Source organism: Canis lupus, chromosome 23 (assembly GCF_048164855.1).
Source record: "Canis lupus baileyi chromosome 23, mCanLup2.hap1, whole genome shotgun sequence".
In the NCBI taxonomy this organism is placed as follows: Eukaryota; Metazoa; Chordata; class Mammalia; order Carnivora; family Canidae; genus Canis; species Canis lupus.
The window spans coordinates 17,193,618-17,219,855 of record NC_132860.1 but is presented as its reverse complement, the minus strand read 5'-3'; the positions used below and the strand labels follow the sequence as shown (position 1 = coordinate 17,219,855).

Genomic DNA, 26,238 nt, shown 5'->3' with positions numbered 1-26,238 from the left:
CTAGTGTGTGTGTGGGGGGGGGGGGTTGCAGAGGGGCAGAGAGAGGAAGAGAATCTGAAGCAGGCTCAGACCCCATGCCCAGCAGGGAGCCCCATCATGGGGCTCGATCTCATGACCCTGACATCATGACCAGAGCCACTCAGGTGCCCTCTATCTTCAACCTTTCTGAATGGGAGTGTTTATTGAAGTTATCCTCTTTCTTCTTTCTTTCTTTCTTTCTTTCTTTCTTTCTTTCTTTCTTTCTTTCTTTCTTTCTTTCTTTCTTTCTTTCTCTTTCTCTCTCTCTCTCTCTTCCTTCTTTCTTTCTTTCTTTCTTTCTTTCTTTCTTTCTTTCTTTCTTTCTTTCTTTCTTTCTTTCTTTCTTTCTGTCTTTCAGATTTTATTTATTTATTCATGACAGACACAGAGAGAGAGAGAGAGAGAGGCAGAGACACAGGCAGAGGGAGAAGCAGGCTCCACGCAGGGAGCCCGACATGGGACTCGATTCCGGGTCTCCAGGATCACACCCTGGGCTGAAGGCGGCGCTAAACTGCTGGGCCACCAGGGCTGCCCAGTTATCCTGTTTCTTTCTTTCTTTCTTTTTTTTTTTTTTTTTAACATTTTATTTATTTATGAGAGACACACACAGAGAGAGAGAGAGAGAGAGGTGGAGACACAGGCAGAGGGAGAAGCAGGCTCCATACACGGAGCCTGACGTGGGACTCAATCCCGGGTCTCCAGGATCAGGCCCTGGGCCAAAGGCAGGCACTAAACTGCTGAGCCACCCGGGCTGCCCTATCCTGTTTCTGATCCATTATTGTTTGTTGTAGGTTAGTATGGGTATGAGGCAGACAACCTGCCTTTTTAGTTCCTAGGTCTTTAGTTTAAGAGAAGTTGCCTCTGTTCTTGATGGGGAGGACTATGAAACGCAATGGCGTTTGGATTGGACTTTGCATTGTCTTCCACAAGGACCAGATGAAGATGTTTTACTTGTGGGAAGAAAGGAACAAACAAGTGTTTATTTTTGAAAAAGATTTTATTTATTCATTCATTCATTCATTTGAGACAGAGAGAGAGGCAGAGACCCAGACAGAGGGAGAAGCAGGCTCCTTGCAGGGAGCCTGATGTGGGACTTGATCCCCGGACCTGGGATCACACCCTGAGCCAAAGGCAGACTCAACTGCTGAGCCCCCCAGACGTCCCCAAACAGGTGTTTAAAGACCAGAAGAGTATACTTTGGTGGAGACTGTTAATTGCTTACCAAATGGGCTCACCATACACTCCTCTAAATTTCCCAGCCTGCGATATTGGCCAATAATTTTCTTTTGTTATAATGTCTTTCTGATATCAAAGTATCAAGTTTTGCAAGCCTTATAAAAATGAGTTTGGATATCTTTTTCTCTATTCTCTGGATGCATTTGTTTATATAAGTATTACTTAGACTTTATATTTTTGTGAAGCCATTTGAACTTGTAGTTTTCTTTGTGGGAAGAGTTTTAATTTCAGATTCAATTTCTTTGATAGATATGAGACTATTGGCATTTTAAAATTTCTTCTTGTAATTTTGGTAAATTATCATCTAGGGAATTCATATATTTCATCTTTTTTTTTTTTTAAAGATTTTATTTATTTATTCATGATAGTCACACAGAGAGAGAGAGAGGCAGAGACATAGGCAGAGGGAGAAGCAGGCTCCATGCACCGGGAGCCCGATGTGGGATTCGATCCCGGGTCTCCAGGATCGCGCCCTGGGCCAAAGGCAGGCGCCAAACCGCTGCGCCACCCAGGGATCCCCATATATTTCATCTTAATTTTCCAATTTATTGGCATAAATGCAGGCATACAGAGTATCAACTTATTTACATAAAGTTGTTTATGATATCCTCTCATTATCTTTTTAATGTATGTAAGATCCATAGTGATATCTCATTTTTAATATTTGATTTTGGTATTTGTGTTGTCTTACTCCCCTTTTTCTTTCTCTAGATTTGTCTATCTAGGGTTTTTAAAAAGATGTATTTTATTTATTTATTTATTTGAGAGAGAGAGAGCTTGTAAGCATGTGCATGTGTGAGTGGAGGAGGAGCAGGGGGAGCAGGAGAGGAAGAGGGAAAGAATCTCAAGGACTCTGTGCTGAGTAAGGAGCCTGACATGGGGCTAGATAGATCTCACAACCCTGGAATCGTGACCAGAGCTGAAACCAAGAGTGGGGGACTTACCCGACTGCCCCAACTAGGTGCTCTTTTCTAGGGGTTTATCAATTATATTAATCTATTTGAAGATTAAGATTTTGGCTCTGTTGATTTACTCTATTGTGTCTTTTTTATTTTTTTATTTTTATTTTTTAAAGATTTTATTTAATTATTCATAGACACAGAGAAAGAGAGGCAGAGACACAGACAGAGGGAGAAGCAGGCTCCATGCAGGGAGCCCGATGTGGGACTCGATCCTGGGTCTCCAGGATCACACCCCAGGCTGCAGGCGGCGCCAAACCGCTGCGCCACCGGGGCTGCCCTATTGTGTCTTTTTTAAACATTGATTTCTGCTCCTTTTTGCTTCCCTTCTCCTTTATTTGGGCTTAGTTTGCTGTTCTTTTTCTGGCTTTTGAGTTAGAATCTTAGATCATTGGTTATCAACCTTTCTTATTTTTCAATGTATAAATTTAAAGGTATATGTTTTCTTCTAGGCACTGTGTTAGTAGTATTATTGGCCACATCATCTCCCTTCTCCCACACAGCAAATAGTAAGAGACTCCTAATGGTGGAAATGTAGAATGGAACTTGCATGAATCTCTGAGTCATTGTTTGGAGGAAAGCCATGCAGAAGAGCTACCTGACCTGCAGTGGCTTGTGATATAAGTAAGAAGCAACTTTGATGTATTTGGCTACTGAGTTTTCTATCTCATTTATTTGTTTTGTATTGCTTGCTATAGCTTAGCCCATGTTGGCTGATATAAGAGGACTTGTCTCATATCAGCTCCTGTGTTTTTTTTTTTTTTTTTTCCTATTTAAAAACCCAATGAACAGTCCTATGGGGTATAAGAAGGATGAACAACTTTCTGAAATCCCAACCACTGCACAGAAAGCATTGAACAAATCTGGCCACATGACTTTGGCACTGACAGCTGAACAGAAAGAATATTCAGAAAGTCTGTGGAAGGGGGTGCCTGGGTGGCTCAGTCACTTAAGCCTATGACCCTTGGTTTCAGCTCAGGTCTTGATCTCACAATTGGGAGATTGAGCCCTGCATGGGGCTCTGTGCCAGCACGGAGTCTGCTCCAGATTCTCTCTCTCCTTCTCTCTCTGCCCCTCCCTCCCAATCAGTAGCGTGCACACATGCATGCTCTCTCTGTCTCTGTCTCTGTCTCTCAAAAAAAAAAAAAAAAGAGTCTATGGAGTAATTGCTTGGACAAAGCTGTCCCTTACCAAACTGTAACAGAGCCATGGTCCTTGTGGGACAGCCTGGTGTTCTGAGAACCAGGACTGCCTGATTCAGATGCATCTGTGTATGTCTGGAGCAGTTGTGGGGAGGCGGCAGGCAGTACTCTGTTGTCAAAAGGATCGGGGGACCCTTGGGAAAGGGTCCAGCTTGTGAATGTTGTTTGCATTGCCCTGGCCCTGCCTCAGAGGGAGACGCTATAATGTCAAGTGAATAAAAGCAGGGTGATTTCACTGAAGTTTCTCTGGGAGTATCAAAACTCCTTCCTTTGTGTTTTCCACAATAGTGGCCCACAGAGGAGGGAAGGGATGGTGGAAAGACCCTCCAACTTCTTCTTCTTCTTTTTTTTTTAAGATTTTATTTATTTATTCATGAGATACACACACACACACACACACACAGAGGCAGAGACACAGGCAGAGGGAGAAACAGGCTCCATGCAGGGAGCCCGACGTGGGACTCTATCCTGGGACTCTAGGATCACGCCCTGAGCTGAAGGCGGCACTGAGAGTGTCTCAGTTGGTTAAGTGTCTGCCTTTGACTCAGATCATGATCCCAGAGTTCTGGGATCAAGCCCTGCATCGGGCTTCCTGCTCAGTGGGAGAGTCTGCTTTGGGAGTCTGCTTTTCCCTCTCCCTTTACCCCTCCTTGCCCACCACTTGTGTTCTCTCTCTCTCAAATAAATAAAATCTTTAAAAGAAAAGAACTGGCCATGACTTCAATGTTCAGTCTGATTGAGAACCAATCACCAGCTAACCAAAAGGCAAGGGAGATCAGAGGGCCAAAGTGGTAACTTAGCACTCTTCCCAGATCCTCAGCTAAGGAGGAGAGAGAACCTGGGCCAGAGTGGGGTGTGGGGGGAGCAGGTAGGCTCAGCCAGGTGCCTGCAGCCATCAGGTTCATAGGAAGGCCCACAGGCCAGGTTAGAGACAGGGAAGCCCTATGCAGAAGACTAACCCCTGCATAGGGGCTTACTGAGGGGTGTGTATACATAAGTAATGCTGTGAGGAAGAAGACCTGGCTTGGAGTCTGCCTTTATTGGAAGTCTGCCGGGTAATTAGTGCTGCTGCCTCCTCAGACTTGCCCTTTCAGGCCCGGGAAGGTAACACCCTGATGTTGCTAGCTCTTGAGTGTTGTACAAATCCTCATGGCTTCCTACATCCTTCCCACATCTTTGTAAATAGTCCTTCTATTAAATTATCTGTTAAATCAATTATTCCAACATGAATGTACCATCCATTTGCTACTAAGACACTACTGATATAGTGCTATTCTGTTGATGGCTCTGGGAAGGCCCCCTGGGACTCTGGCTCTCATCAGCCAGCTCTGGAGACAGAGGATGAGGATGAGGTTTAAATGGTGGACTCCTGCAGGGGAGATGTGTGAGGAAGACACAACAGGTAAGGATAGAGACTGTGATTTCATTGTCATACTTCAGAGGTCCTTGGTAGGTATGGAATTTGGCAATGCATTTAGACCTGACATGTTGGGATAGGTAGAGATTAGATAGATCCAATTTGAAGCAGGGTAGGGTAATGCTAGTAGGAGACAGAAAGGCTAATAAAGTAAGACAATAGCCCAGGACCATGAATCACCCAGATCTTATTCCACTTGCTCTCAGGAGAAGAGCTGAGCAGAAGGATGGATTCAGGTTGGATGAGTGATTAAAGTCAGAGCCCATGAGGAAGGAGTAGGATGGGATGGGTGGTACCTGGCACTGGAGTTGCTGCAGAGTTTGGCACTAGTGGGTTCCTCTATAAATTTGGCAGAAGAAATGAAGATGCTTACAAAACAGCACAGGGAGGGCATTCTTCTCCACTGACTTTCAGAATATATTCTCATGGAAGGAATGTTTGAGACAGTACTGGAAATATTCAGAAAACACAACAAGAGGTTGGGGAGGAAGGCATTAGGAATTTTAAAATAGCTTTGTTATAAATTTAATAAGTGTTGGAAAAGTGACAGGATTTAGAAAAGTTAATTAAAAAAAAAACAAAAAAACACCACCCTGGAGCACTAAATCTGGTTTTATTTACCCAGGCCATGTGGTACTTCCTTCAGTAAACTAAAGAATTTATAGACATTGGAAACTGAGTTTTTATTGTGTAAACTTAGAATAAGCAATCATGAATACACAACAGAAATAAAGTGGAGGGAAATGGCTGAGGTATTGTTCCCCTAAATTCTCCCAGGGCCTTTTCACATCCTGTTTCCAATGTCTGGAACCTTCTTCTCCTTCCTCATACCTAGAAGAAGGTCAGGTTTTCTCATTATGCCCTGTTATAAGTCTTGCACTGTTCCTTTACAGAACTATCACTATTGGAAGTCATGCTTTCATGTGGTCATTTGATCAGTGTCATGTCTTGCTCCTTAGTTGATAACCTCCATGAAGCCAAGGGCTGTGTTCTGATCACACTGTTGCACACCCAGTGCCTGACACCTGCCAGATGCCCAATAGCTATTTGGTAGGTGACTGCCTACACAACTTTTAAAGCATGCCAAGTTAAGACTGGCTTCCCAAGAAGAGAAGGTAAAGCATAACATAATTCTGGTATTCTGGGCCTGTTTTGCCTGCATTTCTCTCTGTAAATACATTCTTCTGACACTACACTAATAAAGTGGGAGTATGCTACATTAGCATGGTAACTGCTGACACCAGGACTTTACTTGGGTGAAATCCTACCTTCCTAGCATGAGAGACAAATACCTTCTTTGATTCCCCCTAAATTGCCAAAAGGCTTTCACTTGAGTCAGAGGTCTTGGATCTTGGAGTGGCCACTCCAACTATGCAGATATCATGGCACACTGAGACTGACCAGGAGAAGTTCTGAGGTGGTGAGGAGATCTAAACTGCACTGTGTTGGTGCTTTTCTCTGCTTTCTTTGATGTGAGATTTTAGGCTTGGTATCATCAAGTTAATCATGAAAAACTATGGCAATTCTATTTGGAAAGGAAGGCTATGCCTCAGCAGAGTTATATGTGAGAGAAGAAACACCAGTGTCATTGGTCAGTGATGCTACAGAGCTGCTCCGTGTGGCCAGTGGGAGGTTAAGTGGAAGTGTGATATGATGGCTTCATTAAAAGACGTTTGGCACATGCCCTCTGACTTTTATTCTTCCTTCCTTCCATTTCTTTCCTTCTTCATCACTTCCTTCCTCCTGCCCTCCCTCCCTCCCTCCCTCCCTCCCTATTTCTCTTTCTTTTGAGTATACTTAACATGAGACTTACTGCCTTAATAGATTTTTAAGTGTACAGTACTGTTATATATGGGAACAATGGTGAACAGCTGAATTCTTCTATCTTCTCTAGAATTCTTCTTCTTTAGAAATCTTCTTCTTTTCTAGAATTCTTCTATCTTGCATAACTGAAAGTTTATATATGTTGATTAGCAACTTCCCATTTCCCCCTTCCCCCAGCTCCTGGCAACCACCATTCTCCTTTTTGCTTCTATGAATTTGACTATTTTAGATAACTCATATAAGTGGAATTATGCAGTATTTTTCCTTCTGTGACTGTCTTATTTCTCTCAGTACAATGTCCTTAAGGTTCATCTGATGTTGTTATATATGGCAAATTTCCTTCTTTTTAAAGGCTGAATAATATTCCATTGTACGTGTATATCACATGTTCTTCATCCATTCATCCATTGATGGACATTTAGATTTCATCCACATCTTGGCTATTGTGAATATTGTTGCAATGAACATGGGAATGCTGCTATCTCTTGAGATCCTGATTTTGATTATTTTGGATAAATACATAGAAGTGGGATTGTTAGATCATATGGTAATACAACTCAATAGCAAAACACCCCTAATAACCTGATTTTTAAAAAGGCTAAAGACTTGAGTAGACATTTCTCTAAAGAAGACCTACAAAAGGCCAACAGGTATGTAAAAAGATGCTCAACATCACTAATCATCAGGGAAATGCATATCAAAACCACAATGAGATATCACCTTACATACGTTAGGATAGCTAGTCTCAAGAAAACAAAAGACAAGTGTTGGTGAGGATGTGGAGAAATTAAAACCCTTGTGCATTGTTAGTGGGAATGCAAATTGGCACACTGCTATGGAAAACAGTATGGACATTACTCAAAAAACAAAAAATGGAACTACCATACTGTCTTTCCTCTTTCTTGCTCTATGATACATATATATATAATGGCTGAAGATCTAGCTATAGGCTCTTAGCAAAGGAAGGGGGATTAATTCCCTCAAGGATGAGGGCCACACTCAGGGGATGGTAGAGTCTGAGGATTTGTGAAGTGTCCATAATTCCCAACTCTGAACTATTTAGTGAAAGAAAGAGAAAGAAACTTTTATTTATCTCATTTTAGATCTTGGTTACCTTCAGCTGAACCTAATGCCAATCAATACATTTGGGAATACTAAATGATTGGTAAGCCACATTTTGGCTATGTTTATTTATAAAGGATCTGAGCTTTGCCATAGATCACTGGGAATTGATCTGGCTTAAATGAGGATTACCCGGAATGTGATGTAGACATGAAATATGCAGATGGACCAGTGACTGGGACTTACTTTTGGGGAACAGTTGACAGATGATGGGTACTGGTGACTTCCAAGTAGTTTATTTCTTTCTCTTTCTCAAAGACTCAGTCTTTAGAAAAATCATGAGTAACGAGAATTTCTGCCCACCGTGAGCTGTTAGCGGTTTGTATTTTCTCCAAGATTTCTGAAGATTCCTGGGAGGAGGTTCTGTGTCATAGTGACCTTTGTGTTCTCTTTCCTCTTTAAGCACTAATCCTCTTTTTTTTGGCAACTGCCTTCCTTTCTTTCCTGTGTCCTTTCAGCGTGGAACATGAGTCTTCCTTCTTTGTTCCCTCAGAGAACCTCTTAAACCACTTTTCCTGAAGGTTTGTGGATAGTTGGATAGCTGATAAAGAGCCATTTGCCCTGTTCACACTTCTTAATGATGCAAAGAAACAGTGGAGCTCTGAAGTAGTAGCTTTTTAAAAATTCAGTTTTTGATTTTTTTTCTCAATTTTTTATTGTAGTAAAACATGTAGAACAGAACATTTGCCATTTTAGCGTGCATAATTTTACATGCACATTTTATATGTATAATTCAGTGGCATTAATTATGTTCACAATGTTATGCAACATCATAATTTTTTAATTTTTGGTTTCCCAAATCAAATTCTTTTGTTTTAAAGATTTATTTATTTTAGGGAGAGCAAGAGAGAGAGAGAGAGAGAGAGTACAAGCAGGAGGAGGGCCAGAGGGAGAGGGAGAGACTCTCAAGCACACTTCCCACTGAACACAAAGCCCCATGTGGGGCTCTGTCTCATGACCCTTGAGATCATTGCTTGAGCTGAATCAAGAGTCAGACACTCAACCAACTGAGCCACCAAGGGGCCCCCCAAATCAAATTCTTATACAGAGTCCTCTTTCCTTACCCAGAGGTATTATTTATCCTTAGTGAGATCATCATTAGACTCATTCAAATAACAAGATTTCCGGAACTGGAAAAATTCCTATTCTTCCTTCTGATACAATTTCAGCCTCTCCCATTCCTCCAGATGTTCCTGGTAGAACCCACTGAGCTGAGTGAGGATGGATTGTGTGTTGATGGTACTGTCTGAAGCCTGACACTCGACTAGAAAGTAGACACTGAAGGATAGGATAGCTACATACTCTTGCTCCTGGCTCAGCCTTTGACTCTATCACTCACTGAATGGTTGGGCAGGCAGTTCTGAACAAGGGATTGGGAAGAGGACAGCCTGGATGGGGGAATGCTAAAAGCTGCTGCCAGGAGGGAACTTGGGAATGAGTATCACCGAAGGGGAATGTGTGTGTATATGCACCTTGGGGGAGTAATGGGGGAGGACTGCATCTCTGGGAGACAGAGGTCACAGCCTCATCTGAGGGTCTACTCTGCCCACCACTCTCTTCTCCCTCCCAAATAATTCTAGAGGGCCACAATCATGCTAGAATTTGACATTTGAATTTCAAATTATAAGGTAAAAGATGAAGGGAGTTTGGGGCAGTTCAGACAATGGGTTAAATGTACGAGACTACCTGAAGCTGTGACTTTCATTGTAGAAGTCCAACTGCATAGTCTCACTAGAATGGTGTCATGGCTGATGGTAGAGTTTTGGAGAGTATGAAAGACATACAGACTTGGGAATGAGCTAGTGGTGAGCTGGAACAACAGCCTAGGATTATCTTGTACAGAGTCCTGGACGGAAGACAGAGACAATAGGCCATTCTTAGATGGGGAAACTGCTAATTGCCAGACTTCAATTTAACTACAGAGATCATGTGCGTATGAGCACACAGGCATGTCCTGGGGAGTGTCAGCCTCCTGACTATTGAGAGAGAGAGAGCATTCTGTGGTCATATGCTGTGGGCCCAAGCTTCAAACACCCACTCACTGACCTTCCTTCACTGCAGTGCTGACAGGAGTGACTCTTTAAGGCCGAGGTCTCCAGCTACCCCAAGACTCAACACCTCCTACCCCTGAGCTCTCCCTTCTCCCTCTGCTCCCTGTTACAATAGCTCCATTTCCAACCCAGTTCATGTGCTCTGGGTCTAGGGCCCAACTCTCATTCACACTAATTTTTGAAGTACTCAGATTTGACACTCTCCTTTCTAGAAACCCATTTCAGAAAGAAGGCACTGGCTGTTAACTATAAGGAGACTGTTCTGCCCTCTGTCCATCTCCAGCTTGCTCAGGGCTGATTGATGTCCAGAGACTTAAATTCCTGGAGGAAGGATTTGAACCTCAAATTGGAGTGAGAAGCAAGTGGGGGGAAGGCTGTCCTCTCATTATACTACAGCGTCGGCAGTGGCCACAATACTCTCTGTGCCCACAGCCAGGAGCACTGCCTTGGGCATTCTTCTTCCAGCCACCATATACTCCTGATATAGTTATTTCTGCCTGTTGTCAGACCATATGCCATAATTTCAGTCCACTCAATTAACAGAAGGCCCCAGGGCATTTTGGTTTGAAAACTGGATGTATCTGATAAGACTCTGCTAAAGTACTCAGAAGCAGAGCGCCTTTCTTATTGCCTCCTGGGGGAAGATTTTGGTTTCTTGTAGCCCAGGAGACTGTAAAAGGAAAGAGAGAAATTGGGTATTTGAAGCCTGCCATGCCCATCTTGGATGTGGGTGTACATTATGTGACAATCACCCAGAGGAGAGCATTAGTGGGGTGGAGGGTGGAACACAGATCCCAAATACCTCTGGGTTGCCGAAAATGCTTGAATAACACCAACTTTCAGTGCTATTAGGACTCAGGGCACTGTTGGAGGTAACCTACAGCTCTGATCCCAGTGCTTTCCAGGGTGTTCAAGTCTGAATGACTGGAGCATGAAAAGAAGAGAGGAGAGAACTCAGGATGTCTGCCACTGGTGGTAGAAGCATGGAGAAGAGACTGGTGGTACTGCTAGGGATTGGAGAGGAGGTTGTACTGGCAGAAACCAGTTAGGTGATATTCACATGGAACCGAGGCAATGGCAGGGATGGATTAAATCAATGGTCTTCAAAGTGGGTGTGTAGGATGATCCACTGGCATGTAAAAGAAGAGTTAAAACTTCTATTTATGTTTTAGACTCAAAGAAATTAAGATTCACCTATATTTACTATATGGATTGACACAGGTACCCTAATTCAACCCTTGCTTCAGGTGTTCACGTCATGTAACATAGCTAAGGTGTCCTCAGGGAAAAGGGGGTTCTACTCCACAGGGGAGGGGGTGACTATGGCACCCTCACTGGTTCGGTTGCTTTCAAGTGAATCACAAGGTATTATGAGTTATTTGTATCCCAGGTGGTAGAAAGATAGATTATATCATCTAATTATCATTTAACTAAACTAATTCTCACAAAACAGAGAAGTGGGTTGAAAAGATTCCTGCAAAGAAACCCACAGATTTAAAATAATATGAATAGTGCAAGCAAAGTCAAACTCAGAAAAATGGCAGAGCTAACAATTTCCTACAACTCATATGAGATCCATTATGATGATATCTCTGAGAAGGAAGTAGACAGAAAAAAGTTCAAATTTATGGAAGAGACTACTTGGAATATGGATTTAGATCACTGTAGTTAACAACTAACCTGAGAGTATATTGGGCCTTAAGGTATTAGCTAATAATAATATAAATGTGCCATTCATAATCAGCAAGACATGGGAATTCTACACAACCAGAGCATGAAGACAAATCTTTACAATTTTTTGAAAAGCAATATTTCAAGTCATGCAGTACCGAGTTGTGTACTTTTCTGGGCTATTATTAAATGCAATAAACATGTTTAAAAATCTCTTTTGAGTAAAATCTCTTTTACTTAATAGTAAAAGGCAAAATGTCAGTCAGTGTCATTGGGAAAAAACCTCTGTTCTATTTGCCATTGTTAAAGTGATGGAATTAGTGCAGAGAGGGGATGGCTATCCAAAAAAAAAAAAAAAAAAAAAGCATTCTATTGGATGACACACAGAAAACACAGTTGAAGATTTGAAGAAAAGGTTTAGAAGACATGATGTATGTGCACATTGCTGACATGTTTCCCCTTACACCTTTGCCATACTTTTTAATGATGGCATTCATAAAGAAATACTTTTTGCGTTCTACTAAAGGAAAGATGCTTACAATGTGAATGGCTTATAACATGCTATGGGGTTGTTGTTTTTTTTTTTTTAAGATTATTTATTTATTTGAGAGAGAGAGAGCATGAGCAAGAGGAGGGGCAGAAGGAGAGAATCCTCAAGTAGACTCCCCACTGAGCCCAGAGCCGGGCTCCATCCCAGGACCCTGAGAAGATCATGACCTGAGCCAAAATCAAGAGTTGGATGCTTAACCGACTTAGCCATCCAGGTACCCCAACATGTTGTGGTTTTTATGTGTAAAAGTAAGCACTGATAGAATGGCTGCCTTGCCTGGAATACAAAACTGGGAGTTGGGAGTAGTGAGGGGCTATCAACTGTATCATTCATTCTCAAGTTATAATTTCTTTCTTGTAATTGAAGTTGGAAGGGCACAAAATTCTATAGGATGTCAATAATATGGCTAATTTGAAAAAATCTTAAAATCTTACCAATACAAAAAAATGTTATTTTGGTTTTTAAAAGATTTTACTTATTTATTAATAAGAGACACACACAGAGAGGCAGAGACATAGGCAGAGGGACAAGCAGGCTCCCTGTGAGAAGCCCGATTCAGGACTCGATTCCAAGACCCCGGGATCATGCCCTGAGCCAAAGGCAAACACTCAACCACAGAACCACTCAGGTGCCCTTTACAATACTTTTTAATGAAATGTGGAATGAGAATATGAAATTCTTTATATTACTCAAAGGTTTACTGGTCATCTCAAGGCAAAGAACTTAAAATCTGTGGAATTTAAAGATGAGTTTAACAAAAGAACCAAGTAATCCAAATTTGCCGATCTCTGATGTGCTGGCTTGTGATTGTCACAGATGCATGCATACACACGTGTACACACACAATGTATCCTTTCAGATAGATTATATTTTTGTATTGAATATAATTATGCTTTGAAAGAATCATGTTATAGAGAAAGACTTTGAAAACTGATGTTTGGAACTATTTTCATTATCATGTGATTTTAATGCCAAAAGGAAGTGTGTCATCACCCATATAGACATTGCTACTGGGGGATGTGTAGTTGTATGGTTATATGTTTGTATGTAAGTGATGAATCACTAAATTCTACTCCTGAAGCCAACATTGAATTCTATGTTAACTAACTGGAATTTAAATAAAAATCTGAGAAGAAAAAAAATAAAATACATATATAGTCGCTTAATGGGGTACCTGGGTAGCACAGTGGGTTAAGAGTCCGACTATTGGTTTCAGCTAGGGGTTGTAATCTGAGTTGTGAAACCTGCTTTGGTTTCTCTCTGCCTCTGCTCCCACCTCAAATAAAGAAAAAATAAATAAATAAGCAAGCAAGCTGTGCCAGCTATAGTCTTCATAATTAAGAAATACACTTTTTAAAAAAGATTTATTTATTCATGATAGAGAGAGAGAGAGAGAGGCAGAGACACAGGCAGAGGGAGAAGCAGGCTCCATGCAGGGAGCCTGATGTGGAACTCCATCCGGGACTCCAGGATTGTGCCCTAGGCCAAAGGCAGGCGCCAAACCGCTGAGCCACCCCGGGATCCCCCAAGAAATATACTTTTAAATCCATTTTACAATCTTCCAAATGAAGCGTTTCAAGAGTTTAAAAAAATCCATTTGTTAAAAATATTCACAAAAATAACAGGAAAACATCATGAAAATGCTGGCTTCATGGACAAAGAAGAGCTTTCCGGTGGAATTTCACATTTGCAAAATTGGTATATAGAATTTAGAAGAGAATTCGGATTTACTAAGTGTAGTCAAAGATAGAATTTGGGTCTATTTATCTTTGTGAAATATCCTTTTTTGGGGGGAGGGGTGGACAATAACAGCCATTAGGACTAAGTATTGGCATTAACTGAACTTAAAAGCATACTTTGTAGTTTCATAAAATATTAAACTAAGATATATTAAAACCATTTTTAATCCTGTTGCTCTCCCTAAACCAATTTTTGCAAAGAACATTAAAGTAAAAGGACAAGGCATATTGTACCAGTCATTAAAAATAAAGTATTATCTTTACCACATTCTTTGACAGTTTTTAGGTATGCTTTGTAATATGTAATATATTCATACAATTACATGTGTGTATCATTTATAAATAAGTAAATTGTAAATACCAGGCTGTGAGGTAGAAGGAATAAAACCTGGTACTTAAATGAGGCAATTACTCGATAGCATTTGGCACAGTGAAGTCACAGTGGGTGCTCACTAATGACTAGTTCCATTTCCTCCCTTGATGACAAATTGGACGTGAGAGATGGACGGGAGAGTCAAGGATGGCTCCCCAGTGTGGCCTGGAGTGGGAGGTGGTGCTATCATTCACTAAGACTGGAAACACAGGAGCAGGAGCAGGTTCTGGCACGTTCCTGGGAGGAAATTGGGAGTCTGAGATTCGGCCTACAAACCTCCAGTGGAGATGGACCCCAGGAAGCTGGATATACCATCTGCAGCTCTAGGACATTCTGGCTTGGAGGTGAAGTTCAAAGTCATTAGCAGGCAGGAGGTTGGGCCCGCACAATGACAGAGGAGACAGGCTGCGGCGGGACCTGGGGGGGGAACATCGCGATGAAAAGCCCGGCCTTGGAGGCTGCGGAGCTGTAGTCACCAAGGTATGTAGGAAATTTGGAAGGAAAGCGGCGGGCGCCAACTCTGGAAACTTTAGTCCTCTAAGCGATCCAGGAAGGAAGGCGTGGTCTGCAGGTTCAAGTGCTGGGAGAGGCGAGTAAGGGGCTAGAAGGCACCCAGGGGTTGAGCAACTAGGTCAGTCGGGACTTGGTGTATAAGCTGGAGGGCAGGAGGTTGGAGAAGGATTATGTGAGTGTGAGTGTGTACGTGCGTGTGTGTGCGCGAGCTGGGAGGGGCAGGAAGGTGAGCCGAGGGACCAGGCTGACGCCCGGCTGATGCCTGCGGGTCCGTTCAGCCACCGGGAGTAAGTCACCTGTTTGGGGGGCCGTGCCCCCGGGGCTCACCTTGGGAGGCGTCCTGGCGCGGGGGGAGGCTCGGGCCAGTCGGATCGCGGCGGGAGGCGCTCTCGGGGCCCGGCGGGCGGCGGCGGAGGCGAGCTCGGAGGAGCCGGGCTGGAGCCTGGCCCCGGGCTGCGGCGGGCGCGCTTCCGGCCGGGGCGCGGGGCGCGGGGCGCGGGGCGCGGGGCGGCAGGTGGCGGCGGGCGGGCTGCTCGGCGGCCGGCGGGTCGCCCTGCGCGGCGGCCCGGCCCGCGCCCCTCTGCCGCCCGCGGTCGCCTCTCCGCTCCGCGCCCAGGTAGGGCCCCGCTGGGCGGCGCGCGGCCGGCCGGCTGCCTCCGTGGGGAGGTGGCTCTCCGCTCCGGCCGCGCAGGCCCCGGGCGCCCGCGGACCTCGGCCCCCGCCCCCGCCCCCGCCCCCGCCGCGGGCTGCGCCGCCGGCTCCGGCCTGGCCCGGGGCTCCCCGGCTGCGGGCTGCGGGCTGCGGTGCGGGCGGCCCCTCCGCCGCGCTCGCCGTGCGCCCTGCCCCGCGCCGCCCGCGCTCCAGCCCCGCGGGCCGCCCCTTCCGGGCCCTCGGCGGGGCCCCGGCCCCGGCCCCGGCCCCCGCCCCGGCCCCCGCCCCGGCCCCCGCGGGCGCGCGATGCTGCGCTGCTGACCTTGACGCGAGCCGCGGCCCCCGGAGGTCGGAGCCTCGGGTTTCCCAGCCCGCCGTGGCGGCGCCGACCCCGACCCCGACCCCGACCCCGACCCCGACTCCGCCCTGCCCGGGGCCTTGCCCCTGCTCCAGCCGCCGTCTCTGCGGCGGCCGGGGCTCGGGGACCTCAGGTGAGCCAGCCTCACCTCGGCTCCCCGGAGGCCTACATTGGATTCGCAAGGTTTAGAGAAATTAAGGGACCCGGGACATGCCGCCACTCAAGCCCCTGGCCACGTTTCTAGGGGTTGGACGACTGGCCGGGTGCCCACCGCTGGGGTGGGTTTCCTCCTGAAGGCAGGGAGATGGACAGAATGACAGGGTGTGGGCTCATTTGAGGCCTTCATCCTTACCTCTTTGGCTCTCTCCCAGGATGGGAGGTGTACTGGCCTCTGAAAGTCTGCTTTCTGCCCTTGAACTTCCTGGTGGCTGCTTTGCCAGTGGAGCTCCTAATGGCTCGTCTTGGCTGGCAGAGGCCTCTGGGGTAAGTTTTGAGAGACCCTGGAATAGGCCGGGCTTGCTAACTACAGTGTCATTTCCCCAAACTGTCAGATCCTTTGTATGTGTCTGGAAGCTTGCGGGGGAGGGGGTGACAAATTAGGAAAGGAACCAGGTGAAAGCTGGAAGGAAGGAATTTTAGCATGGTCCTGAGCCCATGTTGGCCATCTGTCTTGATGCATTGGCCAACGGTTGGTCAGCTTCAGGGAAAAGCTGATGGTGGCTGGAGCCCTCATGGGAGAAATTCCACTCCTGGCTGTGGGGCATCAATGCTGAGTGGTAGTTGAGCTACTGAGCCAGGCAGGCAGAGTCCCTGTCAGCTCTCGCCTCCCTAAGTGTTGGCAGCAGGTTTGGAGTAAGAAGAGTTGGCTACAACTCTGGGTGAAATTCTGAGGGACTGGCTTGCTGTGAAGATGATGGAACTGGGGCTGCCCTAAGAATCATGGCATTTACATGGATAGATTCCTAGACCTCTTAGTACCACCTTCAGCACACTCTTAGTCCTTCTGAAATCCTAGATAAGGACTGACTGAGGAGCTTTCAGTTAGGTGCAAACGTTCTTTGAGACATGAGGCCTGTTTTTCTTTGTCCTTACATTCCGTGAATCACTCTTCAGATGGCCTCAAAATCAATCCCAGATCTTGACAGTATCATGGGCAGGTAAAATATAGCCTTAGGATTAAGCAGGGAGATACCTTTTCTCCCCTAAAACTACTCATTGGCCTTCCTGGTCGTTCCCCTCCCACCCCACCAATGTATTAATCGCTTCTTCTCAGTGATCTTCTCAGAGATCTTCTCAGTGCTGACTGCATATCAATGAGAGGAGACCTTATCTTTGGGCTTTGATATAAAAGGAGCATAGAAAGATGGGCTGGTGGCTGGAGCTCTGGCCATGCAAAGTCAGCAAGAAGTATGAATCATAGAGAAGAAGGCCATTTCTCCTGATCTGGTTTCACATTTAAACATGGTTTCCTTCTCATTGCTCCCAAATGGGAGCTTGAGTGAGTATCTGGCACATAATGGTGCTCAATAAATAATATTGAATAAAAGGATTCAGTGTCTAGATGAAACTTCATGCTTGTTTTCCCAGTTGGACTCTCTTGTACCTGATATCATGATGACAATGATGTTGATAAATACTTACAAAGCACATACTATGTGCCAGGTCCTATTCTAAGCCTATTCTAGCATATTTTCATATGCCAACTAATTTAAATGCCATGACAACCTATGAGGTTGATACTGTTATTATCCTCATTTTAGGTCATGAGTGAATTTGCCCTCCCAAGACAAAGTCACAGTCTCCTCCTGTTCCCAAGGTTCTTCTATCTCTTTGGTTCTACCAGGACCCTTGGCCATTGTCCCAACCTATATTTTCTTAGCTGAGCTGCTGCCCATCTCTGTCTAGACCTGATGGAATGGGTCTCACATCCATACCTGGGCCTTGGGAAGACAGCATTTTCTATGTTGGAAAATAAAGGCTCAGGTGAAAGGCATTTTCCAAAGCCTGTGCCACGGATATTAATAGGTGTTTTTTCCTATGGTGGCAGTGGTCAGAGGGTCAAATAAGTGTGTTGGGCTAAACAGAGTCAAATAGCTTTCTTTACTAAAGGAATCTCTGGTGTTTGGAATCTGCTAATAGAAATTGTATGTGATTGGCTCCCTGAGAGGAGCCTGCTTCTTCCTTTGCCTGTGTCTCTATCTCTCTCTCTGTGTCTCTCATGAATAAATAATTTTCTTTTTTTTTTTATAGGGGCACCTGGGTGGCTCAGTGGTTGAGCATCTGTCTTTGGCTCAGGGCATGATCCCAGGATCCTGGAATTGAGTCCCACATTGGGTTCCTAGCAGAGAGCCTGCTTCTCCCTCTGCCTATGTCTTTGCCTCTCTCCTCTCTCTGTGTCTCTCATGAAAAAACAAATTTAAAAAAATCTTTAGAAATTGTGTATGAATCTCCATAAAGTATTATGTGTATGCAGTATTTTCCAAGCCTTCTGACCTTGTATGTTCTACAGACTATACTTTGGAAAGTGCTTGTTTAGACTGAGGCTATCCATGGTCTGCTTACAGGTGCAGAATAGAATTCCCTGAATTGGATCCAGGTAGATTCTCAGATGAATGAGCTCGGATGCTATCACTGCAGCCCCCATCGTACCTCCCCCTCCCCAGAACATGTCAGCAGAAGGAATCACTTGCCCCTCCTCCCTTCTGTAGGGTACTACAGTACTAAGGACTTGGACCTTTTCCCCTTATGCTTTAAATTCGTTTAATTATTTAATGAATAAATATTACCCTTCCTCTAGGTTGCTTGTAGCTTGCCAATTGTACTGTTTATGAAACAGCTGTGAGGACAGGTGGGTTGTAATCTCTGGGTAGCTAAAGCCCAGCAGCAGCCCAAGGATCATGTGTCAACCCTGTAATCCTGCTCTGCACACACAGGAATCATTATGTGGGCTCAGGAAGGCACAATCTCACGATTGGACATGAGGAGGTGACTCAGGCCCAAGTCAAGGGCTAGAGCTAGCCTCCTGGTAAACAACTGACCCATCCTTTCTGGGCTCCTGTCCCCAGGATTTCAACAGCACCACAGAAATAGCCATTTTGCTCACGGTTATTTCCCAGACCCACACCATTTGTCTAAGTCACTGTATTGGTTCTGAGCCTTGCTTTCAGAGGGCTGCTTCTGTGGCTCCACTGTCCCCAGAGGAGCCGAGGTGGTGGTGGCAGGGTGGTCGAGTTCAGCCAGTGCTCAGAAGGCTACTCAGAGCTGGAGGCCCACTTGGAAACCAAGAGCGGCAGTAAGAGGGGGAGGACGGGGGAGGGGGGGCTCAGGTGGGTCAGGAGGGACATCCTTCTTTTCTGTTGTGTATGTGTGTGTGCATGCATATGTGTTGATACTCTGGGAGAGCCTGGCAGGCTGTCCAGTCACCTGCGATGTCAGCTTCTTCCAGGGAAGAAAGGAAGGAGTGGGACAAGGCATGCCAGCTTTTCATCCTAAGCCTGCTCCTGTACTGAGGAGTCTTGTCCCTGAGTCTCTGTCTTTTCCTGGGAAAGGAGGGAGCAGTTCAATAGTCCTTGGCTTTTTTAGAGGAGGAGGGGAAGGAGGAACTCTATTGGCAACTGGGCTCAGCACTTCCCCTGTCAGTCCTGGGGTGGCTTCAGGGAGGTTGCTTTGGGGGGCCTTCTGAGGAAAGGCAGGGCAGGTTGTACTGTAGACAATCCCCTTGGTAAAACGAACCTGGTTGCCGGGCCAGGCCTGAGGTGGGGTTCAAATGGAAGCAGCAAAGGTGATGGTATGGTATGTTCCTGCTTGGCTTTCAGGGGTCTGGTCATTCCAGGGAGGCTGTGGCTTACCTTCTGTGCTTGGTCAGGGAGGCTGAAGGTACTGCTGTGTTGGGGCGAGAGTGGCTTTCGTTTCTTGCTTTGGAGAGGTCTGTGAACAGGGCGAGGACACCGCATTCAGCTACAGCAGCTGTGGATAGTTGGCATTACCTGGGCCCTTTAGGACCTTTGGAAATTTTCCACTTCCATTTCGTATTCATGGAAGAGTTTCCAGCCCGGACATTTCCTGCTCTTGCTCAAGGCTGCTCACAGATATGCAAATCAGAGACCTCCCACCCCAGCAGCGGCAGGCAGGACCCGGCTAGCTGCACTCACACTGACTCAGCTCAGCCTCCTGGGCGCACACGGCTCATGGCCTGGGTGCGTCGCCGGTGTGGCATCCTCAGGATCAGCCATGGAGACTCCAGCACCAGGCTCAGGTCTGTGTCATGGGTTCTGACAATGGGAGTCTGGCAAGAGCAAGAAACAGCTTCATTGGTGTGAGAAGGGGTTTAAGTAGTATCGTGCTTCCTGTTGCGAGGGCCTGGGGTGCCATGAAAAGTTACTGTTTGTTGACACCGGTGGCATTTTATAGCTTTCTGACTTTGGGACAATCCTTCAAGCTCTTCAGAGGGTGTCGTTTTTTAACAGCAAGATAAGCTAAACCCTAGCTGATTGAATTTACAGTTAAGCCTCCCAGGCTTGCTGGCTTCAGCTGACAGACGGTTGACAGACGGTTGAAAGCCAGGCTTGAAGAGGCAGCTGGAGCTGACGCTCTGTTTGGCTTTCCTGGGCATGCCTGCCCTGCCAGGTGTCTCTGGGTCTCAGACGAGATATGAGCCGTGGAGGGAGGGGCTGGCAGGTGGGAGTTGTCCGCCAAGGATGTCCAGAAGACAGGTGGATAACAGGCTCCTAAGGCCCACCGACTGGGTTACTGGGTCCATACTAAGGTATGAAATGAAGTCTCCACCACTTATTTAAGACACTAGTAGTAATTCTGCAGGAGATTGATATGGGTCTGCAACAAAAAGGATCTATATGGGCAAATGCTACTCTGTGATCCTATCCTCAGGTCTTTGATGTGCTCTGGGAATCTGGGGTGGGGAGCTGTGGGATGTAGCATCTCCCTGGTAATTGACCAGAATACCTGTTTCACCAGCAACAAGTATCGACTTTTCATAAGAACCATTCTGGAAAGGGCTGATATAAACTATTTTGTTGTTGTTGTTGTTGTTTTTGTGCCGAAACCCGGGATGATGTAAACTATTTAAGGAAAAAGGAAGATCTTTTGTTGAAAGGCGCATCCAGAAAAGTATGTTTAGTTGACTTCAGCAAGGTAAAAAAGGCTTCAGAGAAAAACATGGCAGGATCTGATATAAGAGCCCTCAGACACAAAGGACCCCCCCCCGCCACCATGCCCATTTCTGAGGAGGCCTGGTGGGCTGTGGCTGATTCAGGCCTGGATATGTTTGTAGGGATAAGGGCTAGGGGGTAGGAAGGTGGTGGTGGGCATTTTCTGTCCAGGGCAAGAGCTAACGCAGATATAGATCTCAGTGGCATAATTCCTTTGGGTGGCCTGTCTCTGATGTGGGTTAGCTGGGAGAGGACCCTGATTACCAAAACCTGGGTTGGAGAAGTTTAATTTTTTCCCCCTTGTTTTCCTTTCTTAAAACAAAACAAAACAAAACAAAACAAAACCTCTTTAGTCTTTTTTTCCTGTCTTCTTTGTGCTTGTGAAAAATGACATTATAACAGCATTTGGGGCCCCTGGGTGACTTAGTTAAGCCTCTGACTCTTGATTTTCGCTCAGGTCATGATCCTGGGGTCCTGGGATGGAGCCCCTCATCTGGCTCCCTGCTCAGCGGGGAGTCTGCTTCTCCTTCTCCCTCTGCCCCTTAACCTACTTGTGCCCTCTCTCTCTCCTCTCTCTCTCTCTCTAAAATAAATAAATCTTTAAAAAAATGACATTATAACAGCATCAATGATCAAAATCAGATATTGCCTCACACACGGGCAATCCTGTCAACTGGTCATTTGAGTGTCTGTTTCTCTTACAGCCCTATCCTTGAGGGGGTACATTTTCATATTATTGTAATCAAAGCATTGGGTATAGTGTTATGTATTAATTTTTTCATTTGCTGTCATTTCCCAGTATTTTTTAGAGGATTACACTGGTTGCTTAACTTTTTTTTTCAAGTGAATGTGCTCTCTCTCATTTGGACATTTTAAAGCAACCATAAAAATAGTGCAGGTAAACATCTTTGCGCTTTTCCTTCCTTCAAATTCTTTTCTTAGAAGCCATTTCTGGAAGTGGGTTTACTCTGTCAAATGGTGTGTATGCCTTATGGCATCCGCTGCCTCTTGCCTGGGCCCTGTTTGAAGTCTACTTCTGAGATGCCCCGTGAGGTTTTGGAATTCTGTACTTAACCCGCGGCCTTAGGGTTGGGGGGTCAGGGGTCCAGCTTTGTTCTCACCTAACAGCTCCTCCTGGCTCCAGTTCTTTGTCTTCTCCATTTCTCTCCCTGTCCCTTCCTCTCCGAGCCCTGTTCTGAGAGCTTCCAGCTTCCCCTTCTGTAGGCTCTATCAGGATGTGGACATCTTCGCAATTAGCTCTGGTCCTCTTCCTCTGTGCAGGTCAGGCCTTTGCTGTCTTGCTCTCTACTGCCACAGACTAGAACAGTTGTGTGCCAACTTCCTTCCTTCTCAGCGGTGCCCTCCCACTGAACCCCCTGGAGGGGAGAGAGGCCCAGGAAAGGCATGGCCCTGGGGGTGGAGAGGAGGAGGAAATTGGTTTCACAGTCAAGGGATCCACAGATGTTCTTTGACAGGTGTTACGAGCTGGCTTTCTTCCTTCTTGCCTGTGTCATGAATCAGGCCTATGGGCCGCAGAGACGACCAGAGCAGCAAGCCTCCCCAGGCACTGGAAACCTCTCTGGTGCCTAGAAATTGCAGCACTTAGAACTGAGAGGGCCTTGGAGACTGCTTAGTCTCTTCTCTTCGTCTCACAGAGGAGAAACTATGAGGCGCAGAGAGTGACTGTCGCAAAGTTGCCTGGTGAGCCCCGCCTGCCCTGTAATTGCTTCCTCTCCGGGCCACACACCAGCTGGGCCCTGCCTTACCTTCATCTTCTCTCGGCTGACTAAACCACCTTTCTCTTTAAACTGTCCTCAAAGGGACGCCTGGGTGGCTCCGTGGTTGAGCATCTGAGTCCCAGGGTCGAGAGTCCCACGTCAGGCTCCCTGCATGGAGCCTGCTTCTCCCTCTGCCTCTGTCTCTGCCTCTGTCTCTGTGTCTCTCATGAATAAATAAATAAAATCTTAAAAAAAGCAATAAACCTTCCTCAAAGAAACTATGGTGATAGGTACAAGACACTCTTCTTCCAGGGCTGTTCCTAGAGGAGGTGGCTTGTTGACAGGATGCAGTATTCCTCCATTCTGTAAATGCGACACTGGGGACAGCAAGGAGACCTGCCCTGGTGCCCAAATGGACAAAGAGAAGCACCACGGTGTAGTGGTTAAGAAGACAGACGTGGAACGTGGTTGCCTGGGTTCAGATCCCTGAGCAGAGAGGTTCAGAGAAGAAATGGGCAAGGGGGCCAAAGGCTGAGAACAGCACACATCTCTGCCCACTTAATAAAAGTGGGACCTGGCCATGTTCGCTCGCTGTGCCTTCACTTTCTCATCTGTAAAATGTGAATAATAGGATTAACTAAGTTATTACGTAGATCGGGCTTGAAGGAATATACTTAATAAATCCTATATAAATGTTGAAAGACAGACAGAAAGAAAAGAAGGGAACCAACCAGGTAGTTGAGGCCAGCTATTGATAGGAGGGAGCCAGCATGAAGAAAAGTGTTTAGGGCACGCTTCTTTGAGGAAGTGAGTGTTCAGTTGGGCTGTGAAAGGTAAAGAGTATCCCTGCCTTTAAGCAGTTATTTGATTTGCTGTGCCTTGTTCCAAGTTCCAGCAAGTTTGGCAGATGGTAGAACCACGATGGCAGATTCTTTCTTTTCAGAATAATTAAGAATAAGAATAATTGTTTCTGAACAATAAAACATAATTGTTTTATGTGATGGAGAATGAAACTTCGGATTCCCCAGAGCACCATGCTCATCCTGTGGGACCTTGGGCTAGGTCATTGTACCTTTGGGGTTTAGTACTCCCCTCTGTGCTGTGTGGAGTGAGGTTTGGTCATTGCTGTACCCAGAGGGCCTCCGGATAGTCTGTAGGAGGGGAGGGGGGCCTGAACTCTCTTCTCCCTTCCTGGTCATGGAAACAAAGCCAGGAGTGCTGTGGGTCCCCTGGGTTCAGGAAAACAGAAGCACACGTAATTAGTCCATTCTTGGACTTCTGAACATTTACTTTCTCATGAAATGTGAGTGACACTACACTCTTCACACCTAATGACTTAGGGAGTTAGTTTTTTGTTAAAGATTTATTGATTTATTTGAGAGCAATAGAGAGTGCGGGTGGGGCAGAGGGTGAGGGAAAGAGTCTTAAGCAGACTCTGTGCTAAGTGCAGAGCCAAACACGGGGCTTGATCCCATGATCCTGAGACCAGGACCTGAGTCGAAATCAAGAGTTGGACACTTAACCTACTGAACCATCCAGGGGCCCCACGGAGCTTGTTTTTAAAATTGGCATGCTGAGTTTGGTCTGGGGAATTCCTGAGTAAGACAGCTGACCTCCAGGGCCAGGCCCTTGTGTTAGGACCTTCTGGCCCCCGACCCCACTGACTCAGGCCGTCCAGGAATTCAGAAAGGCTAACACTCACTCTTTCTCTGCTAGCCGAGATGCCGCGCCAGTTTCCCAAGCTGAACATCTCTGAGGTCGATGAGCAAGTCCGGCTGCTGGCAGAGAAGGTGTTTGCCAAAGTGCTCCGTGAAGAGGACAGCAAAGATGCCCTGTCCCTCTTCACCGTCCCTGAGGACTGCCCCATCGGGCAGAAGGAGGCCAAGGAGAGGGAGCTGCAGAAGGAGTTGGCGGAGCAGAAGTCTGTGGAGACGGCGAAAAGGTTTGTCCCCATGACCCAGTTCATGTGTGCACAGGCCCAGGGAGGCCAGGGGGTGTGTGTGTCCTGAGATAAGCTGGCATGTCCCTGGGAGCTGAATTTATTTCTTAACTGAGACCATTTAGTTCACCACTTACTTCCTGAAGGACGTTTCAGGGCCTGCATTGGGTTGAAGGATCAACACCCACTTTTTCTCTGCTGGTGTTTGAGTAACAAATCGTGCGCATGAAGACATACTGTTTGCAAATGATATTTCCATGTTCTTTTTGGAAGTTTGAGGATTTTGTGGGAAGCATCAATTTTACTTCTTCTCATCACTTGACAAGTGCTTGGCATTATTAAATAAGTTTGCCAGGTGCTGTACCGGGCACTGAGGATTCACTAATGAGCAAGATCAATACAGTCCCTGCCCCGGAGAGCTTACGGTTAGCTGGTCCAGACAATAATTTAGTAATGGGAGAGATTAAATAAAACATGGCAAATTATGATAAGTGCTCTATCAGTGAGGGTCTAACCAGAAAAACAGAAACCACACAACTACTGGATATCAGATGTTAATACCGGGAATGGTTACCGAGGTGGTAGGAAACTGAGAAGATAAGCAGAAGACAGGGAGGTGGGCCAGAGACTAGTGGCAGTAGGAAGTAGCTACTTCTCTGGCTGGAGGGATGATGGGAAGAGATGGTGTCGCTGGAGCCCAGGGTGAAGAAGTTGGAACTGTGGTGGCCTTTTCAATGGAAAATGAGCCAAGTAGCAGGGGGCCACAGCTGCAGAGATGCTTCCAATGCATGAGATGCTTCCAAGCAGAAATGGAAGCAGGAGATACCTGGCTTTATTCCTCCTGGCACCTTCCAGTTTCTTCCAGTGGTTGCCATTGGCCAAACCTAGCCAGAAGCCTAGGTATCTTCCAGCTGCCATAAAGCTGGAAACATGGGAGGATGAGGAGTGGATCTGAGGACAAACAGGCCTAGCATGGATGCTATGAAGCAGATGAATAAGGAGTTGAAGGGTAGAGAGAGGAGAGAGAGAAAGAGAGAGAGAGAGAGAGAGAGATAACCCTCAGCCTGGAGGGTAGTCAGGGCTCAGGTCAGGCTGGCCTTGGGTTCCCTGAAGAGAAGCTTGGATCTTAATCCAAGTACAATGTGAAGTCATCCTTTCAGGTTATCTCACCCAGGAGAGTGGAATTAAAGAAGAAAAGAGCTTTGAGAAAGTGTCTAGTGGGGCTTTAGCTGGGTGCCTGCCCAGCCAGCATGCTGTAGACCTCAGAGCTAACGAACGTAGTATAACATGGGCCTTGTCTGCGACCCAGTCATCAATCAGATCCTTCCTGAGATCTCTCCTTTTTTTTTTTTTTTTTTTAAAGGCAAGCCCTTTGCTTTCTTGGTAGTCTAGAATTTCAGTATTTCCTTAACTTTTTGGGAAAGAAGTAAAAAGTCGAGCACTGGTGTAAAGGCAAGAACAGAGCTTTACCATCCATAAGAGAAGAGCTTTCCTTCCCCTGAGGGGCTCTGAGCCCATGCAGTGAGGGGGTGGTTTGTGCCCGCAGTCTACTGTACCAGCCTGTGTTAGGTGGGGGGCAGTGGCTGGAGGCCCAGCTGTGAGTTCATCCCTGGAGGGTCAAGAGCAGGACTGCAGAGACCCTCATCCACCCTGCAGTGGCTTAATAGGGGGCTGGCCTTATGAACTGAATGGTGTGCAGGACCCTCTGTGTCTTATGAATCGAGCATTT

At 46.2% G+C, this 26,238-nt stretch overlaps 1 protein-coding gene and 1 long non-coding RNA gene across 12 annotated transcripts in view; one reads left to right on the top strand and one right to left on the bottom strand.

Moving 5' to 3' along the window:
• Window positions 1-8,388: 8,388 nt before the first annotated feature.
• On the bottom strand, window positions 8,389-22,150 carry LOC140614799 (uncharacterized). Its single transcript, XR_012015572.1, has 4 exons — window positions 21,974-22,150; window positions 19,836-19,969; window positions 19,533-19,611; window positions 8,389-14,579 (listed from the first exon to the last, which is right to left on the bottom strand). It is a non-coding gene; the product is annotated as an uncharacterized lncRNA (long non-coding RNA).
• Window positions 14,300-26,238, top strand: part of AMPD3 (adenosine monophosphate deaminase 3) — a 48,932-nt gene continuing 36,993 nt past the window's right edge. The window contains exons 1-3 of one of the 11 annotated variants that reach the window (XM_072794090.1): window positions 14,776-14,793; window positions 16,056-16,167; window positions 24,287-24,512. In XM_072794090.1, the coding sequence (XP_072650191.1) occupies window positions 24,292-24,512 (221 nt within the window). In that variant the 5' untranslated portion in view covers window positions 14,776-14,793; window positions 16,056-16,167; window positions 24,287-24,291. The other 10 variants (XM_072794089.1, XM_072794085.1, XM_072794091.1 and 7 more) reach the window with 10 other exon arrangements.